The sequence below is a fragment of the Heptranchias perlo genome, chromosome 1 (genome assembly GCF_035084215.1).
Source record: "Heptranchias perlo isolate sHepPer1 chromosome 1, sHepPer1.hap1, whole genome shotgun sequence".
Lineage (NCBI taxonomy): Eukaryota > Metazoa > Chordata > Chondrichthyes > Hexanchiformes > Hexanchidae > Heptranchias > Heptranchias perlo.
In genome coordinates, this window is record NC_090325.1 from 113,997,140 (window position 1) to 114,017,359 (window position 20,220).

General features: G+C 40.1%; 1 protein-coding gene across 4 annotated transcripts in view; it reads left to right on the forward strand.

Annotated features, from left to right (window-relative positions):
* cops4 (COP9 constitutive photomorphogenic homolog subunit 4 (Arabidopsis)) overlaps positions 1–20,220 on the forward strand; it is a 50,019-nt gene that overhangs the window by 5,284 nt on the left and 24,515 nt on the right. For 2 of the 4 annotated variants that reach the window (XM_067989997.1, XM_067990004.1), the window contains exons 2-8: positions 2,291–2,370; positions 6,897–7,048; positions 8,379–8,482; positions 9,396–9,549; positions 10,752–10,902; positions 14,935–15,138; positions 18,896–19,011. In XM_067989997.1, the coding sequence (XP_067846098.1) occupies positions 2,291–2,370; positions 6,897–7,048; positions 8,379–8,482; positions 9,396–9,549; positions 10,752–10,902; positions 14,935–15,138; positions 18,896–19,011 (961 nt within the window). The remainder of the gene's footprint in view (positions 1–2,290; positions 2,371–6,896; positions 7,049–8,378; positions 8,483–9,395; positions 9,550–10,751; positions 10,903–14,934; positions 15,139–18,895; positions 19,012–20,220) is intronic. The other 2 variants (XM_067990014.1, XM_067990023.1) reach the window with 1 other exon arrangement.

Consider the following 20,220-nt stretch of genomic DNA (forward strand, 5'->3'; position numbering starts at 1 on the left):
ACCGAGGGATTGCTGCACCGTTGGAGGTGTCCTCTTTCAGATTAGATGTTAAACTGAGACCCCACCCCCCCCCACCATCTGCCTCCCAAGTGAATATAAAAGATCCCTTGGCACCGTTCGAAGAGGAGTTTGCCCAGTGTGCTGGCCAATATTTAACTTTCAACCAACGTTGCTAAAACAGATTATCTGGTCATTCATCTCATTGTTGTTTGTGGGATCTTGCTGTACATAAAATTAGCTGCCACATTTTCCAACATTACAACAGTGACGTCACATGTATAGGAACATAAGCACAGGAGTAGGCCATGCAGCCCCTCAAGCCTGTTCAAAAGTACTTCATTAGTAGTGAAGTTCTTTGGGGCGTCCTGAGATCACGAAAGGTGCTATAGAAAAGCAAGTTTGTTCTTCTTTCTAATAAGGAAAGAAATACAGGACTGTTAGTTCCAGAATCATGGTAAGGAAACTAATGGGCGGTTTAAGGTAAACGAGGCTTCAGGCCCTGACAACTTCAATCTAAGGGTGTTGGTGGGGTTGACTGAGGAGAGGGTGGCTAGATAGACTAATGGTCTTCTACCCAAACATTGCTATGTTGGTATAAGATAACAAAATAGACAGAGTGAATCTGAAACAATAATTTTGCAAATGCCAGAAGAGCAAGTCAAGAGGGCTCAGTTTCAGGGTTGTGAGTGCAGGACAAACATCAACAATTATTTCTTTACATAGACTGTGATCAACTTCAGGAACAGGTTGCCAAGAAAGGTGCTTGAGGCCAGGATACTGGACTCATTTAAGAAACATGCTATAATGGTAATGATGGTGTGATATTCCAGAAGGATGATATTAAATAGGTTGAAGAGCTTTCTTCATCTGAACTGATCTTGTGGTTAATTAATGTAATGTCGATTAATCCCTTTAAAAGAGTTACCTGAATATAGGATTGTGGATCATAAGGATAAGTATAGATATAGATAATTAAATGCCTTGTACAACATGATGATTTCTGAGTAGCTGGGCCACAGATGTCACAGCAAGGAAAGCAACTGGTATGGAATGCACAATGTAGAACCCAAGATCAAATTGGTAATCTGAAGTTTTACTTAATTTATCTTTGGAGCTTTTGTTCAAAAGATCAAATAGATTCGGGAGTAATTTGTGCATGTATGGTCTGTGGAATGAATGGGCATGGTCTGCCAATTGGACATTTCTCATTCCATATTTTTCTACATTCAAAGATACTGGAGCAAAAGTAGTTTTGTGAAAATCATTAACAGGCTCATGGGGTGAATATTGTAGCGCATAATATAAAGATCCAGCGTGAAGCATATTAATATGAATATGGGGTCATTAATCATAGCTAATATCATATTTTCATAGATTTGTTGATAAATTTCTTAACTCCAATATTATACGCATTCAAACGCTCAATGTAACGTAAACTGAATGCAAAGCTACCCTTCCAAAATGGTATTAAAAATCCTGTTTTCACGATTTTGTGAATTTAGTAACCAATGTTCAGTACTGTATTAGTGAATTGGTCAGAAATGCAAACTATAGGACATTATTGTATATGCATGAGTGTGTTTTCCTAATACAGTACATATTTAGCTGTCCATTATTTCTATAGGTTTTTTTTAGGCAATTAGACCCTGGATCGTATCAGGTCTGTAGTGTAATATGCATAGATTAAAGCAGCCCTATTCACCCTTTGCTAAAATGCTTGTTCCAGTTTTCTCCTCCCCTCTTGGGACTGGCTTATGCTGAGATAAAACTCCATGGGCAACTGCAACTCTCTACTACCTTGTGTAAATGGCCGTTCTTCACACGAGCCTCGATAGTGAATGCCGACAAGCTATTTGGGCATATAGAGGATCCAAGCTGAGCCCAGCATCTATAAATGTGCACACTCCAGTAGAAGTCAATTGAGAGTGGGAACCTCGAGTTTTTTCCCTACTCTTCCTAGCCAATTGTTGTACTTCTGCTGCTCTGGCTGAGTTTCGCCAGCTGAACTGAGCCCAGTCTGGGAATCAAACCTGGGATCCCCTCGTTTGTATTGCTTAGAACTCAATCAAGCAATGCTCATTATTCTCTTTGTCACAGATATCTTCGTCTCCAGTTAAATTTAATGGGAACAGTTGTTCTTGTAAGTTTGAAAAAAAATGGTTTTAATATTTTTAAAACTGGTGACATTGTCTTATAAAAATCCTGAAGTACATTTTTACATTTGTAAGGACTATGATGGTAGTAAGGGGATTGATTCCTTAACAGGTCATCTTTTGGTTCCCTTCAATAGATATCGTCAGATCCTGGAAAAAGCCCTGCAGTTATCTGGTGCTGAGCAGCTGGAGGCTTTGAAGGCCTTCGTTGAGGCTAGTGAGTATTGTACTTCAATGTGAAATGTATGCTATATTCAGCAATCACTGTACGATATATTACATGCTATATTTTTTCTGTAATCTGATCCATAAATAACTCTTCTCCCCCTCCCCAGTTTGAGGTGGCACTCTTCCCTCCCCCTCCCCCCAGTTCAAACTGACAGTCTTCTCCCCCCTTTTTGTTAACCAAAGGTATTAAGGGATATGGGACTATGGCAGGTATATGGAGTTGGGTCACAGATCAGCCATGATCTTGTTGAATGGCAGAACAGGCTCGAGGGGCGAAATGGCCTACTCCCGTTCCTATGTTCCGTCCTCCCAGCTCAAGGTGCCGTTTTTATCCTCTTGTCCCCCATTTCAAGCCAACATTCATCTTGCCCTCCCCATCAACTTCGGGCTGGCACTGCTGCTCCCCTACCAGTTATGCAGTTCATCTCACCTACTGCTGACCCAAGTTGTTGAATGTCACTACATACTGTTGGCAGGAACTCTCTCAATACCATGAGGAGGGGGGAACAGAGAGGGGAGGTCGGGGGAGGGAAGGATGGAGATGGAGAGGAGGAGGAATGAAGGGGGAGGGAGATGAAAAGGAGAGCGTGCAGGCAAGTGTTGGGGCAGGAGAAGGGGAAAGGGTGTTTTACCTTAGTGAGGAGAAGGGAGTGCTGAATTTGTCTCCGTGAGGGAACTTGTTTTGCTTCAGCGGTCGGTTGCGGTGGGGTGGGGGGGGGGAGGAGGGGAATGAATACCATAGCAATTTTTTTTGCCTCAACATGATGGAGAGGGTGGGGTGCCTCAGTAAGAGAGGGGGGGGTGGGTGGTTGGGCTTTTTCCTTGGGAAGTGGGGGTTGCCAGTGCGGGTTTATTTCATCAGCAGAAGGGAGCATTGGTATATCTTTCTGTCATGCTTTCTGTTTTTGACTTCCAACTTTATTTCTCAACTCTTGTTTACCGTGTCTTCAGATACTACCATTTGCCAGACGTAAATGTGAGCTGTTTGCCAGCCTTTCACTTTTTCAGTGCACACTGGGAAAGATTTCAGTTCGTCTGCCGGATGCTGCATTTTCTTGTGGTTTCTTAAGGGGTTTTCTGAGTGTTCACTTGATTAAAACTTTTTTTCTCACTCAGTATTTGATTTGTAATACTGTTTCCATTTGTAGGATTTAAAAGAAAATTATTGTTGTTTTCTGCATTTCTGCGGCGTGTTTCTACTTTTTCATCAAGTTGGCCCTGTCATGTAACGTTATGTCACGCCCACAGTGCCACCTATAAGTGCAATACCATTGGAATGTTAAGACCCTTCAATATTTTTAATAATAGATATACCCAACTTTTGCGTCCTTTTGTATTAGCAAAAAAAAAATCAGTATTTGAAAAAATACTAGCTTGTTCTTGTTCTTTGCTAACCATATGGTAGGGCCTAACTTCTTAGATGAGTTACATGCTGACTAAGTTTTGAAGTGGGCTCAGTGGTTGCTAAAATAAATTATAACTGCCAATCTCTCCAAAATCACCATGCAAGTCAATAAATCCTGATGGCTTTAGTTGGTTATGAAAGTACACTCTGCCATTACAGTAAGTCTTTAAGCAAATGGAGCTTAGTTTTCTCCATTTACATTCAATTTTTCAACACTGTGTTCTAATCTGTCTCTTTATATGTTTTTAATTCAGATCAAACTATTCTGAAATTGAACTTGTACTGAACTTTTTCCTTTGTTGTCAGCATGATTTCAGTAAATTATAATGGTGGTAATGTGAAAAGTGCGCTCTGGCCAGTCTCCAACTGTGAAAAACACTTGTAAGTTCTGGGGTAAATTTTTGCCTTTAGTTCAGGATTTAAAATTAGTGGATCAAAAATCATGGGTGACGTGCCCAAATTCCTTATATCCTCTCCTTGCACACAAAGCTTTGTACGAGCAGCCTTAAAATGAAAATTGACCCTCTTAGCCTTTCCATATTTGGGATCTGTCTGGAGAGAGCACTTGGACCTCTACAACATGGGGTGATATACCATTCGTACTGGTCTGCCACTGTAGGTGGTAGTGAGTGGAGCACTTTGGGGATCAGGGTTATCACAAGGATGTTGGAAAAACGTAATGGAGGGATTGCTGCACTGTCTTCTGCTCCCTAGGTTACATCCAAGTTCCTTTCTTTTCCCAATGCTGTATTCTCGCTTAGTTTTGTTCCCTCAATACGTTCAAGACAGCTGTTTTCTTTATTAGGTAATTTATTCAATGACATACTTTGTTATTTAAAAAAATGTTGATATGTCAAATCTGAAAAGAACTTCAGTAAGGGTTTATAAGCATTGCAGCTGACTAAAGGAAGTCTGTATTGTTCATCATGTGAAGGCTTGCAGGTAATAGAATGAAGGACTTTCCATGCTGTTTGAGTTCTGTCAGCCGACGTGATGTATAGAACCACTCTGGCAAGAGTGCTTGGATTAAAATAATTCACTTAGTTTTGTTGGCCGATATAAATTTAACTTTTTCAACAAAATACTTCCAGTAAATTGAAGGTTTGGATAGCAGTCGTCCAATGCAAAGCTGTATAAGAACCAGAAAACTGTGTGAAAACCTGGAAGTAATGCATTTCAAAGTGTATCGAGCCTCCTGCTAGGTTTGCTGTAGGGTATTAGGGCTGACCCGCTTTAAATGCCTGGTGACAACAGTGGAGGTGATGAATTAAAAGTACCATGCAGCATTAAACTGTGTTTGGCTTGCGTGCAATTTTTTCTGTAGTATATCGGTATGTTGACTAAGCCCAGCGACAACACTGCTTTCTCATAAAAAATATTGGAAATGATTTCTGTTTTTCATCAAAAGCATTAAATTACACTGTATATTGCATGTGTATGATTGTAGAATAGAATATGCTGAGCAGAATTTTTAAGACCATCAAAAGCCTGGATTGGAAAGTTGACTTGTTTGCATAATAAATGCAACCATGGTCGGACATGTTTTAAGTGTTGAACTGAAAAGAGGGATGCCAGATGATGGCTCCAGAGTGGGTAGTATCCAGATAAATAAACTCCTCTGTGGCGCTTGTTATAATTTTGGGTCTTTTCTACTCTTACTGAAGATTATTTTGGCTCTGATGCCTTAGATCATTATTATGATCAAGTCCCAACTCCTTTATATCTTCAGTATCTATTCTAGCCTTGAGGTCTAGGTAAGCTTTAAGTAACATGCCTGGGATAATGAACAGCACACCCTGTCTGGGAATTATTTTTAAGGTACTGGAATTTAACATATGCCTGCACAGGATCTCTCTCCAGTCTTCAAAAGCAGTGGAGCATTCACATCGGCTGTCATTTTAACTTAATTCATGAAGGTGGTTTAATATTTTTAACATTGATATAATACAATTGTACATTTACAGTAGAAAGTCTATCAACAAGTGGAATAAAAAGTAAAAGCTGCAAACTAATTCTAAGCTATCCTTTTATCGATAACTTTTATATATACTTAGATCTTTTCTTTCTTGTAATCTTTTCTGACTATGGAATGTGGTTAATCTATCTTATTTTTTCCTGTGAAGGTTCCAATCAGTTTTATTGTATTCTGCTAACTCAGCTTAATCAACAGATCCAGCTACTTATATAGTCTACTGGTTGCCGTGGCTTGTTTCGATTCTCATAACTGACAGTCGGATTCAAAAATAAATAATTATATTTAATTGAGCAAATGGCTTAGCCTGTGTTTCATCAAAATGTCATCAAAATATTTGTATCAGATTCAGGGTTTTTTTTTACAGCTGGCCTCAAACATCTTGCAACTGGATTTAAAGGGATGGGCACCAAGCCAAACCTAAACAAACAAAAATACTACATTTTTGTCTGCTCAGTGTTAAAAGCCCGCAACAAATGATGTAACACAAAGTTACAACTATTTCACAATGCATCCTTTATAAGCGAAGAATCTGTTTTCCACCAAACATTCCATTTAAGTGGAACTTATTGCACACAGTTAAATGTTGAATAGACCCACCAAGATTAGTGCAACCTGCCTCCTCACTGTGTGCCGTCATTCATAAAGGGAGATCATACATGGTAAACTTAGTCTGTGCTAGATAAAAGGAATACGTAATTCTCTCCTATTGATCCACCCTCCATAATTGCTTCTTCTACACTGAGTAAGTTGGCATCACCACATACCTCCAGAGAAGTATAAGACAACACACAGTGAACAATAGGTGGTTGGATAAATCTTCCATTCCAGAGTGCAGTGGGACTTCTACAGGAAGACCCAAGACACATCTATATGTCTATATGATAGAAAGTATATTTTGAACACTGTAAAAGGAACATAGTACTCAGCGGTTAACTCATATTTGCAACAAGCAAAAAGGAAATACAGGTGTCACCTATTCAGGCAGTGTTATGAAATATTTACATTGGTAATTGTGAATTATGTTTTGCAAATAGCCTAACCCTTTTGACAAACCAAAATGAAATATAGCAGCAAGTGGCAATAAATTATTAGTGTTATGTAACCTTGTGATTCACTGTCCTCTGTTTTAATACAGTGGTTAATGAAAATGTCAGTCTAGTGATTTCCCGGCAACTGCTGACTGACTTTTGCTCCCATCTACCGAATCTTCCTGATGGTACAGCCAAAGAAATCTATCACTTCACGTTGGAAAAGATCCAGCCTAGAGTCATTTCATTTGAAGAGCAGGTGAGAGCATGACAGACAGTAAGCAGCAATATTTGTGTTTTGTTAAAGTAGTACAGTTTTATTTTTAATTGTGAGAATGTTTTGAAACACAGAAAATAGGAGCAAGAGTAGGCCCTTCGGGCCTGCTCCGCCATTCAAAATGACCATGGCTGATCGTTTAGTTGACTTCCTTTCGTTCGTATTTGTAAAGCAAACAAAACCTCAGGGTATTTCATTAATTATTCTTGCCAGTTCTATGTTGATATGAGTGAGGTGCAGCATGAAACACTGTAATGAATCGATTTCATTTGATTCATGTTACTGGAAAAATGTGAAGCAGGAGAATCCTCAGAGTTTATTTACAATGCGTCTCTAAATTCAAAATACATGTATTAAATATTTCTGTTCAGGAACAAAAGCTGCAGTGTATGAGGGCTTCCGGAATCAAAGTAACATGAAAATATCTCTCACCCATTCTGACCCTGTTTAAGTCAGCTTGAAATAACATCATGTAATGCCTTTACGGCCTGTGCCTCATCAACCTTCATGTTTGGCTGTAAAACAGGACAGTACCACTTCTGTCCTACTTTCAATCATCCCCATTTAAAAGTTCTACAGTGCGCATGTCTATAATCTATAGTCCACTGTCTATACTCAGAGCAGCCCTTCGTTGATATTGTTCTCAATACAATACCTGAGAGAGCTACAACAGAGTCAATTCAGGTAAAAAAAAATGCATTCTTCATTTACCATTGATGTTCGCCTAGCTGTGTGTTCAAAATTATATATTTAAATTTTAAATTTCCATTTCTGTTTGTGTTCATTAGTCAGTTTAGCATAATAGCCTACTCATTGTTGCACGTTTGGCTGGTGAAATGGGCATGACAGTAGGACTTAGCATAAGCTTATCTATGCTGAGGTGGTATCGCAGGTTGATGCTCAAGATACTGTGCTGCGGAATGGTATGTCATGGGACATAACTGTAGTTCCACATGTAATGAATTCACATTGCTGACCGATGGGAGTGATGGTGAAGAGCACAGCTTAGTTTCCCACAGACAGTGAAAACTTGTAGGTTAGTCACAGTTGCTCTTGAGGACTGTATGTCAGCTGGATCAGGAGTAGCATTCATATAGCCTTGGAAGCAGGTCCTCTACTGCCTTTTTAGATTGTGACTAGTGCATGGAAACCTAACAACAGGATGAAAAATCTAGAGGACGAAATTGTCTCATCTTCCATGCAATGGTATAGAATACATTTAATTTAATAACTTCTTCAGTAGCTACAAATAATTGTCTTTTGTTTTCATTATCTTGAAGTGCGTTCATGGCTGGTGTGTTTAATTTCTCAGGTGGCTTCCATTAGACAGCATCTAGCCACCATCTATGAGAAGGAAGAAGATTGGAGAAATGCTGCTCAGGTTTTGGTGGGAATTCCATTAGAAACTGGACAAAAGTGCGTATTGGATGAGTCTTCATTTTTCTTCAATTTCTGCAATTTAGTGTGCACCATTGTAGCTATTTTAAATAGAGTGGTTGCTTTTAAAATAATGTCCACAAATCATTGCACAAATAAACATTGTAGTTTTTCTCTTAAATTAGATTGTAAATGGCGAACACTGCCATAGCCGGTTTAGTGCAGCTATAATTGGTTCCCTTGGCATCCTTGACACAATTATATCGTCACAGATGGCACATTTAGATCATTGAGCATAGAAAATGTTATGCAAGAGCTGCTGACTCCCCAATATATACAACTTGTTTTTGCAGGGTATTTTGCCCTCTTGTCTTTCCCCATCAGGGCTCCCTGGGCGCTATGCCTCTGTGAAGATAGTGGGTGGGTGAATGACCTCTTAGATCTCTGCCAGTATCCCTATGAAGCTATCCATTGGAAATTATGTGAAATGGGATTGGTAATGTCTCCTAATTTTTCCTTCCCTCCTTGTTGGAAAAGTCTTGGCCTCTCCTGTGCCTCCCTCCCATAGCAACGAGGCTGGGATAATTAACTTAGTGAAGTGGGGATACAAATCTGCAACCCACCTTTCCACAGCATGCTGTGAGTATTTGTGCTGTCTGAATTTGATAATTGCCTCAGCTTCTTCTTGGAAATTGTGTCTTACAACTTACACTAGGTTTAAACAACAAAATGTGTTGGTTGGAACTTATAAGACCTAAAATTTGCTGAATGTTCAGTAAATGAACAGACAAGAACTACCTTGAGTTTAGTCTCCAAAGGAAAAAATTACTTTCTAATTTTAATCCTGGATGTACATTCATATTCTGAAACATATTAGTTAATTTTCAATGCTTTTTTAAAAAAAAACTTCTTGTTCATTTTCTTTTTAATGTTTGTGGGGTTTTTTTTGCAGGCAATATAATGTGGACTATAAACTGGACACCTACCTGAAAATTGCTCGTTTGTACCTGGAAGATGATGATCCTGTGCAGGCTGAAGCTTACATAAACCGGGCTTCTCTACTTCAAAATGAATCAACCAATGAACAGCTGCAGATACATTACAAGGTAGTTTTCTGCTTTTGAAAAAAGGACTGTTCATTACATGGCTAAAGACAAGTGGATCAGTGAGAATATTTCTACAGCATGAAGAGTTCAGAAATCCCATCTCTGTTACCATCTCAAATAATAATGTGAGCCTCAAGTTCAATTCCCCATCTGAGCTGAGTTGGCTGATCTCAGCTAGGGAACTATTGTGGACATTAAGTTTGTCCTAGAATCCCTGGGTCTGAGGGGAGGAAAATCAGCTGGGGTTCCCACTCCTTACCATTGTGTGCCCATTGCTGAAAAATCTGTCTTTGGACATCAGGTGAGGGCAAGACTGGGTTCGACTGGTGCCCTGCACGAAGGAGTAACCCAGAGACACTTACTGTTTAAGGTCACCCATGGAGAATGGATACTTGGGTGAGGTACTGTAGCATGACCACCACACATGAAACCCAGTCAGTGCATTTAGGAGAGGAGTGGGGAAAAAATTGGAAAATAATGTCATTTGGTTGAATTTCTATGGACAGTACTCAAATTGCACAACAGATCGTTCAGCATCTGAAAAAGAGAAAAGATGGTTTAATGTTTTGAATGTAGTTCCTTTGACAGGACATTAACCTGTCTTTCCTTTCTTCATATCTTGACTGACGTGTATTTATAGTCTTTTCTGTTTTTTTTCAGATTTCCTGCATTTGTGTTTTTTTCTTTTTATCTCTTCAAATAGCTCCCTTAATTATAATTAAATTACATTGCTTTGTGTGTTTTGTATTGTGTGTTTTGAGAACCACACAACTGCAAATGTAAAGATAGAAAAAGAGACATGTCCTGCCAAAAATATATAACTTTTTCAAATCTTGGAATTAATTTCATTATTTGTGCTCACATTTTTAGTTTTTAACCATTATTCCACTGTGTATGCTTTTTAAATTCAAATCGCTCTTTTTCTTCCCTCCTCCACCCCTTTGTAAAATTTGTTGTGCCAATGTACTATTAGTTTATTTGTTTGTAGTAGACTAATCTTCAAATCTTAATTCAAAATGTTTTAATGCTAAACACCATAATCATTTTGATATCTAGTTAGATAAATGTAAACCAGAAAAACTCTTTCTACAGAAAAACAAAGCAATGTGTCCATGTTTATCACCTGGCTGCTTTAGAACCTCAACGTTTAAAAGCTTTTATTTTCTGAAAAGTAAAACAATCTTCTATGCTTTTGACTTCAGGTGTGCTATGCTCGTGTCCTCGACTACAGAAGGAAATTTATAGAAGCTGCCCAGAGATATAATGAGCTTTCGTACAAGTCTATAGTTCATGAAACTGAACGACTAGAGGCATTAAAGCATGCACTACACTGCACCATTCTTGCATCAGCAGGTAATATGCCCTTATATTGTAAGCCAGTAATGCCAGGGCTGTGGGTAGTTCTAACAACAATGTGTACGATAAACATCCAATTGAGTTGTCCTATTTTGGTTTGCAGTTCTAAGTTTGAACTAGCATGCTTGAAGTATTGTAGGTAGACTGGGGTCCAATATACTAGTTTCTATCAATAGATAAGTGCACCAACAAATTAAAAGGATTCAGTGCTTTTCTTTTTAAAAAAAAATACATGTTTAGTATAATTTTACTCTTGTTTTGATTCCTTTTTGAGGTTTCTGCTTCTAGGCTATTCCAGAATCAGGAACACAAGAATGGTCTGGGCTGCAGACTTCCTCACAGCAGTCCTCCATTCTCTGTCTACTGAACCAGTTGAGAGCAGGGAAATGTTTCCATAGAGTAGCTTAAAAAAAAATGTTGGTCTAAGATATGAATTTGACTGTTCCCTGGCTGGGAATCCAAGCATTAGAATCATAGAAAGGTTACAGCATGGAAAGAGGCCATTCAACCCATTGAGCCCGCGCCGGCTCTATGTAAGAGCAATCCAGCTAGTCCCACTCCCCTGCCCTATCCTCGTAGCCCTGCAAATTTTTGTCCTTCAAGTACTTATCCAGTTCCCTTTTGAAGGCCATGATTCAATCTGCCTCCACCACCCCCTCAGGCAGTGCATTCCAGATCCTAACCGCTCGCTGTGTTAAAATTAAAAAAAAAGTTTTTCCTCAATTTGCCCATCACCTTAAATCTATGTCCTCTGGTTCTTGACCCTTCCGCCAATGAGAACAGTTTCTCTCTATCTACTCTTGTCTAGACCCTTCATGATTTTGAATACCTCTATCAATTCTTCTCGCAACCGTCTCTGTTCCAAGGAGACCAACCCCAGCTTCTCCAGTCTAAACACGTAACTGAAGTCCCTCATCCCTGGAATCATTCTAGTAAATCTCTTCTGCACCCTCTCTAAAGCCTTCACATCTTTCGTAAAGTGCGGTGACCAGAACTGGACACACTACTTCAGTTATGGCCAAACCAGTGTTTTATAAAGGTTCTTCATGACTTCCATACTTTTGTACTCTATGCCTCTAGTTATAAAGCCCAGGACCCCGTATGCTTTATTAACCGGTTTCTCAACCTGCTCTGCCACCTTCAATGATTTGCGCACATATACCCCAGATCTCTCTGTTCCTGTGCCCCTTTGAGTTGTGCCTTCTAGTTTATATTGCCTTTCCTCGTTCTTCCTGCCGAAATGTATCACTTCGCATTTTTCTGCGTTAAATTTCATCTGCCACATGTCCGCCCATGCCACCAACCCCTCTATATCCTTTTGAAGTCTATCGCTATCCTCCTCGCTGTTTACTACCCTTCCAAGTTTTGTGTCATCTGCAAATTTTGAAATTGTACACCCAAGTCCAAGTCATTAATATATATCAAGAAAAGCAGTGGTCCCAGCACCGACCCCTGGGGAACACCACTGTACACCTCTCTCCAGTCCGATAAACAACCGTTCACCACTACTTTCTGCTTTCTGTTACTTAGGCAATTCTGTATCCATGTTGCTGCTGCCCCCTTTATTCCATGGGCCACAATCTTGATGATAAGCCTACCATGTGGCACTTTATCTAAACGCCTTTTGGAAGTCCATATACACCACGTCAACTGCATTGCCCTCATTTACCCTCTCTGTTACCTCATCAAAAAACTCTATCAGGTTAGTTAAACACGATTTCGTGTTGGCTTTCCCTTCTCAATCCATCCTCGTCCAAGTAACTGTTAATTCTGTCCCGGGTTATCGTTTCTAAAAGTTTCCTCACCACTGAGGTTAAACTGACTGGCGAATAGTTGCTGGGTTTATCCTTACACTTTTTTTGAACAAGGGTGTAACATTTGCAATTCTCCAGTCCTCTGGCACCATCCCCATATCTACGGATGTTTGGAAGATTGTGGCCAGTACCTCCGCAATTTCCACCCTTGCTTCCCTCAGGTACCTAGGATGCATCGCATCCGGACCGGGTGACTTGTCTACTTTAAATACAGCTAGCCTTTCCAGTACCTCTATCAATTTTTAGCCCATCCAGTATCTCAACTATATTTTCCTTTACTGAAACTCTGGCAGCATCTTCTTCCTTGGTAAAGACAGATGCAAAGTACTCATTTAGTACCTTGTCCATGCCCCCTGTCTCCATGAGTAGATCTCCTTTGTGGTCCCTCGTCGGCCCCACCCCTCCTTACTACCCGTTTACTATTTACATGTCTGTAGAAGACTTTTGGATTCCCTTTCATGTTGGCCGCCAGTCTATTCTCATACTCTCCCTTTGCTCCTCTTATTCCCTTTTTCACTTCCCCTCTGAACTTTCTATATTCTGCCTAGTTCTCACTTGTGTTATCAACCTGACATTTGTCATACTCCCCTTTTTTCCTATTCATCTTACTCACTATCTCTTTTGTCACCCAGGGAGCTCTGGCTTTAGTTGCCCTACCTTTCTGCCTTGTGGGAATGTATTTAGACTGTACCCGAACCATCTCCTCTTTGAAGGCCACCCGCTGTTCAATTACAGTTTTGCCTGCCAATCTTTAATTCCAATTTACCCAGGCCAGATCTGTTCTCGTCCCATTGAAATTGACCCTCCTCCAATTGAGTATTTTTACTTTAGAGTGGTCCATGTCCTTTTCCATAGCTATTCTAAACCTTATGATACTATGATCGACGATCGCTGCTCCCTGAGTGCTCCGCCACTGACACTTGCTCCACTTGGCCCGCCTAATTCCCTAGAACAAGTCCAGCAATGCCTCCTTTCTCGTTCGGCCGGAAACATACTGTTTAAGAAAGTTATCCTGAACACATTTCAAAAATTCCTCCCCCTCTTTGCCCCTTATTATTGTTATCCCAGTCTATATTAGAATAGTTGAAGTCTCCAGTTATCAGTACTCTAGTACTCTGTATTACTAGTAGAGTAATTAACTGGCTTTAATTACAAACTTTAGAATATTTTAAATTGTCTGCATTCCTTTGTCATTCCATCAGTTCAGAAGGGTATAAAACTATAGCTTTGGAGTTTAATATTAAAGGTTGTCAAATTGCATTGTTGGTACATAAGCAGAATGAGAACCAGAGTTGTTAGGTTCTGAAGGCAGATTTATTGTTCATTAATAGTTTTTGAACCATTAGTTATTTTAAAAATGAATGCATCAGCTGAGGATGACTTTTCATGTTGTAACATGTCAAAATTTAATTTGGAAAGTATTCTAGATTTATTATCCATTAAGCTTTGGAATCTGGGCTCTGTGTCAGCCTTTTTGGTTTTGTTTTCATTGTTATAGCACAAAACTGGAGAATTCTGTTGAGAATAAATGGACATAAGAAAATTTTATTTCACGCAAATCAGAATTGATTCAAAGGGAGCCCTACAGTACTGTTTCAAGAGCTATTTTGGGAAGGGTGAATCTTGCAGAAACAGATCTTGGCATTTTCATTCAAATAAAACTCAGAACTTGAGGCATCAATGAAACACTTGTTTGTTCAAGTACACACATTTATTGTGGCCACATCTGTATTGAAACCCGTAAGACAGAGGGGTCAGAAAGTGAGGCCAAGGATTTACATGGGCTGAATCCAGGGCATATATATGAATCACTTTTCTCCACTTTGGAAAGCAATTTGGATGAACAGAAAAAGTAAATTAATTCAAGTAAATAGGGCTAATGTTTCATCAGGCACATTTAGGCCTTTACATTTCCACAGTTAGCTAAAGGTTTGGCAAACAGACTAGGTTTGAAATTCCTACCATTCTAATTTATTTTGAGTTTTATTATGTGAAATGCCAAGGGTTATTATAAAATATATGTGCCATAGAAATGATTAAATATATAAAAAAAAGACAAAAATTAGAAGTAATTCAAAGCAGAAGATTTTCCAGACAAGAATAAGGGGAAAACCCAATTCTATGTATGGATGCAACATTGTGAACAAATACTGCATTGCAACAAAGTTAAGTATTACAATTCACAGCAATCCTGTTGGTTGTGTTTTCCCTGTAGGACAGCAGCGTTCCCGTATGCTGGCAACCCTGTTTAAGGATGAACGCTGCCAGCAACTTGCAGCTTATGGCATTCTAGAGAAAATGTATCTGGATAGAATTATTCGAGGGAACCAGCTGCAGGAGTTTGCTGCCATGCTGATGCCTCACCAGAAAGCAACCACTGCTGATGGTAAAGTCTTCACAGTCAGTTTTTGTCCTGAAGGTGTGTGTTTCACACCTTTTTTTGTAGTGTGTAGCAGAATGATTTATGCATGATGAACCTAAAGCATGTCTTTGTTGAAATTTTAAGCGTTATTTTTAACAATGTAAATACTGACGACGACGCCGCCGCCAGGCTGATGCACATACGCGTGACGTTGCTCAAGCCCGGCCCAAGTGTTAGTGCTGAGCTGTGTCGAAGCACTGTATTTTGTTGAGTTCTGCACTTAGCCATGTAGAGAGCTTCAGTGCAGTACTGTCAGTGTACAGCCTGACTGCATCAAGAGAGAGTCTAACCACCTCCCCTTGACATTCAACGGCATTACCATCGCCGAATCCCCCACCATCAACATCCTGGGGGTCACCATTGACCAGAAACTTAACTGGACCAGCCATATAAATACTGTGGCTACGAGAGCAGGTCAGAGGCTGGGTATTCTGCGGCGAGTGACTCACCTCCTGACTCCCCAAAGCCTTTCCACCATCTACAAGGCACAAGTCAGGAGTGTGATGGAATACTCTCCACTTGCCTGGATGAGTGCAGCTCCAACAACACTCAAGAAGCTCGACACCATCCAAGATAAAGCAGCCCGCTTGATTGGCACCCCATCCACCACCCTAAACATTCACTCCCTTCACCACCGGCGCACTGTGGCTGCAGTGTGCACCATCCACAGGATGCACTGCAGCAACTCACCAAGGCTTCTTCGACAGCACCTCCCAAACCCGCGACCTCTACCTCCTAGAAGGACAAGGGCAGCAGGCGCATGGGAACAACACCACCTGCACGTTCCCCTCCAAGTCACACACCATCCCGACTTGGAAATATATCGCCGTTCCTTCATTGTCGCTGGGTCAAAATCCTGGAACTCCCTTCCTAACAGCACTGTGGGAGAACGGTCACCACACGGACTGCAGCGGTTCAAGAAGGCGGCCCACCACCACCTTCTCGAGGGCAATTAGGGATGGGCAATAAATGCCGGCCTTGCCAGCGACGCCCACATCCCGTGAACGAATAAAAAAAAATTACCATTACACTTTTTCATTAATTGTGTTATCCTCCCACTTCCTGGCAGTGCAACTACAAATGTTGTTAATTACACCAGGTGGTGTCACTAACACAGCCTATTTTTAATGTAGTTTTAACCAAGGCCACTGATTTACGGGTTTAAACGAAAAATGGATGGAATTGCAAAACTTGATCCCCAGAACAGCAGGAAATGTCACCATGTAATACAAACAGATTTTGACTTATTTAGTTGTGTTAAATCATTAGCCCTAATTATATTTATTCATCCCTTCTGAGGGTGCTAATTAAATTTTGAAGTTGTGCTGGATAGAGCACCCTAAACTCAACTGGTCCACTTCTCTCCAGTATGTCTCTGGGATAAGTGAAGGAAGAGATATAATAGTCTGTCTTTTGCTCTGGGCAATACGGTACACTAAAATGCACCAACAATTTCCTTAGCTTGTCTATGTTGAAAATGATGGCCTTGATAAGAGTAGCAAAAAGTTATATTTATTTTAATTCACTGAGGGCACCCTGGGTGAAGACACCACCCAGTGCAGTGCAGCAGATTGCTGATTCAATTCCCAGTGTCAGCTGAGTTAGCTGATTTCAACCTGGACAGCACTTAAGAGTATTACAGTTTCCTTGGGTCGGGGGAGGAATCAGGCATGGTTCCCACTTCTGATCAGAAGTAGGTTATGGTATAAAATGGTCGGCATCGCCACTGAAACTGTACCTGAGCATGAGTCAATGCCTTCAGGTGAAGAGGGGGTGCAAAATTTGAATTTTTAAAAATTCAAAATCTTAAAACAATATTTGTATGACAAGTTGTTACTGGTTCAATTACCATGTTAACAATTCAGTTGCTGATAATAACAATTAAAACTTACCACCCCTGTGATTGGAAAACGTTGTAATAAGTGGAGGCTTTTTAATGGAAAACCATTCATTAATTTATCCCCTGGGGTGAAATGTGTTAATTCAGTTCATGAGTGGGATAAATTGTCTATACAATGCCTTGTCATCAAGTATTCTGCTTATACTTTGTGATATCAAGGATTTTTTTTTGTTACTGTATTAGTTTTATTTTAGTCTAGACTATTGTGGTAAGTGCTTTGATACTTCCATGGATTTTTATTTTGTTTTGGTTCATCAGCTTGAAATGACTGGAGATGAGTAATTGTGGGCAGGTATGTCCATCTATCTCTTGGGTTTGTACCTGCCTGCGCATAATTTCTAACTTTATCTCTTCCCCCCCGCCCCCCTTTCCATTTTGATTTCGCTACGTCAGGCACTATCTTCTGTGGAGAGTGTTACAGGCACTTGGTATAGGTGCTTTGGCTGTACCACTGTTTAAATGTCTAAAACAGGGCTGTCCACTCTTTTTTGCTTTTGTGAGCTGCATAGGTGCGTACCACGGAGCCTCAGGCCACATATTGCGTTTAAATCTATGTTCACATAATTTGTATATATCTCAAGCTGCTGATACCAACAGATCTGATAGCCTGATTTTGGTTTATTCATCAGTGAGTTAACAGTTCTAAAAGCAGCCCATTCCCAGCCAATAAAATTGAAAAAGGACAAGCCAGCAAATAAGAAATATAAGCACAAATAGGATTAGGGACAAATTCCCAGGTCCCAGGGGCCATGTGTAGCCCGAGCGCCATGAGGTAGGCATCTCTGGGGTAGTTGACTCTGCACGAGTGCTTTGGGGTGACTTCCTCTGATATTTTTATTTCATTATGTTCGCAACGGCCTGCCAATACAGACTGGATACTTTGTTCCCTGCTATGTGGCACAGCACTTTGAATCACTTTTGTAATACCAGTGTTTTAACAATATGTTGTGGAGCTAATTTAGATTTGAAGAAATAAATTTAGATTTTATTTTTGGAGCATAAACTGGGCTAGCAATAGGATTGGGATGGCATATAGGGATGGAAAGTCGTTGCTGTCTCCACATCCAAATAAATTATGGACATATAAGGTGACATTAAATAATGCAAATGGTCTCTATCCCCATACACATAGGTTCTTCAATGAAATTTTGGGCTGTATGTTTTCCTACTTTCTAGAAACACAAAATTCACTTGCAATTCATTTTGGAAAGGAGATCAAGGTCTTCTTTAAAGGAGCTGTGAATTTAACATTCTCTTCATCCTCATAAGTAAGCTACTATTGAAACTGAGTTTTGCCAATTTGGAAATCTATTGTGTAGGGCACCATGGAGTGACAAGACGTGCTTATGTTCATGATTCCCCATATTTAAGTTACTGATTTCATCAGATTCCTTGTGGAAGGTGTGGAGCAAAAACAGAAGCTCACCTACAGGGAAAGACAGAAACCCTGGACTGCTGTTCGTAGTGGTTGGTTATACAGCAACAGTGTGAGAGGCCTGAGAGCTGCTCGCAGATACATGAGTGCAGTCTGGTGTTGGGGGTGGGGGGCATTGGTGCTGGTTGCTAGAGAGGTTTCTCCTGATTATTTCTCCCAGTGGGGAAGCTGAGAGCTTTCCATGTGGGAAATTGTAGGTGTGAATGACCATCATACTACAATTACTGCACTGTCTGTAAGTTGAATGCTTATTGCAATTCTATGCCCCTTTCTGGTGACTTCAAACTTTAAAGACTTTTGGCTAGCAACTGCAAACCCTCAAATGTTTGTTAGGTTTCTTTTTCATTGAAGTTTAGTCATTTAAAAATCCATGTGACATTATATCTGTTGTAATGATGTGATTCCTCCCTTAATACTAGGTTCCAGTATACTGGACAGGGCAGTCATTGAGCACAACTTGCTTTCTGCCAGTAAACTGTACAATAATATTACTTTTGAAGAGCTTGGAGCTTTGCTAGAAATACCGCCAGCCAAGGTAAGCTCTCAAAGTACTGAACTTATTTTCTTATGTTTAACCTCGAAGGAAAATCCCAGGCAGCTAGGCTCCAAACAACTTGTATTTAACAGACAGAATGTGCCTTCAGTGTTTATGTCCTGGCATTAATTCATTTTATTTATGCAGGAAAAGCAACTTTTGAAGTGAATATTTCCTACTTAGTGAGAGCACTGCTTTGGATAGATTATTTGAAATTGTTTTTTATCGTTTCGCCGACACAGGGCAATGAATTGACGCTGGGAGCTGGATACTGCAGAAACATTTGATAAAATAAATATAAATTCTTGGCAGCTTGGTCTTTTCCTTCAGATAGAAGGTTATGGGAGACTGGGAATTGCAGTGGGTTAGGACACTGTCCCTCCGCCTCCCTGCATTCTCATCTAGCCTAGATTAATGGAGTAAATATCTCTGGTCTTCAGTAGCAATCAACTTCCAAATGGGCACGAGTGCACTCAAAACTGCGTAACTCAGCATTATTAGACAATCCTATTGAGAATTTTGAAGGTCTGGTTTAGGAATTGGAAATACTTCACCATTGGAGCAGGAAGTACTTGTCTAAGGTTTGGATTATTCTTGATAAACTCATTGTGAAATCATTTTATAGAGCTGCAGTAAATGAGGCTGGCTATACTCCCTTTTAGCTGGACTGTGATCAGTTTGGTTTCTTTTTCAATTGTAAGTTGGAAACCCTGCAGCAAAATGTGGTATTCGGTATCTTGAAAGAAGCACTTCCCTGGACCGAAGTACTCCTTAAGGAGAGACGGTCACTTTGACAATAGTTAACCATCCACCATCTACCTGGAAAATAACATCAACAATATTGGATCATCTAGGTGCAACAGTCATCTGATGGTGGACGACAAAGCAAAAAGAAAACACTGACCGCTGTGCTTCATAGTTGCTAGTTGCCTCGGACTATTTTGCTCCACAAGAGGTCATCCTATTTAGATTTAGCTTTTGTTGACTCCCCTATTATTTGAAAGTGCTCAACAAAGCACAAGTTGCTTCTGACCACAATTTGATCTGCATCCAAACAATGCATAATTATTGGTACCTTGGAAGGAATGCTAGGTGCAAGATTTGGCTTTTGGTGGGACTAATTGGAACAGTCTCAAGTGGGAAGTTGTCATCTTTGTAATTATGATCCCATCTAACACTGAAAAGATTGGGAATTTATCTGGGCTCAGA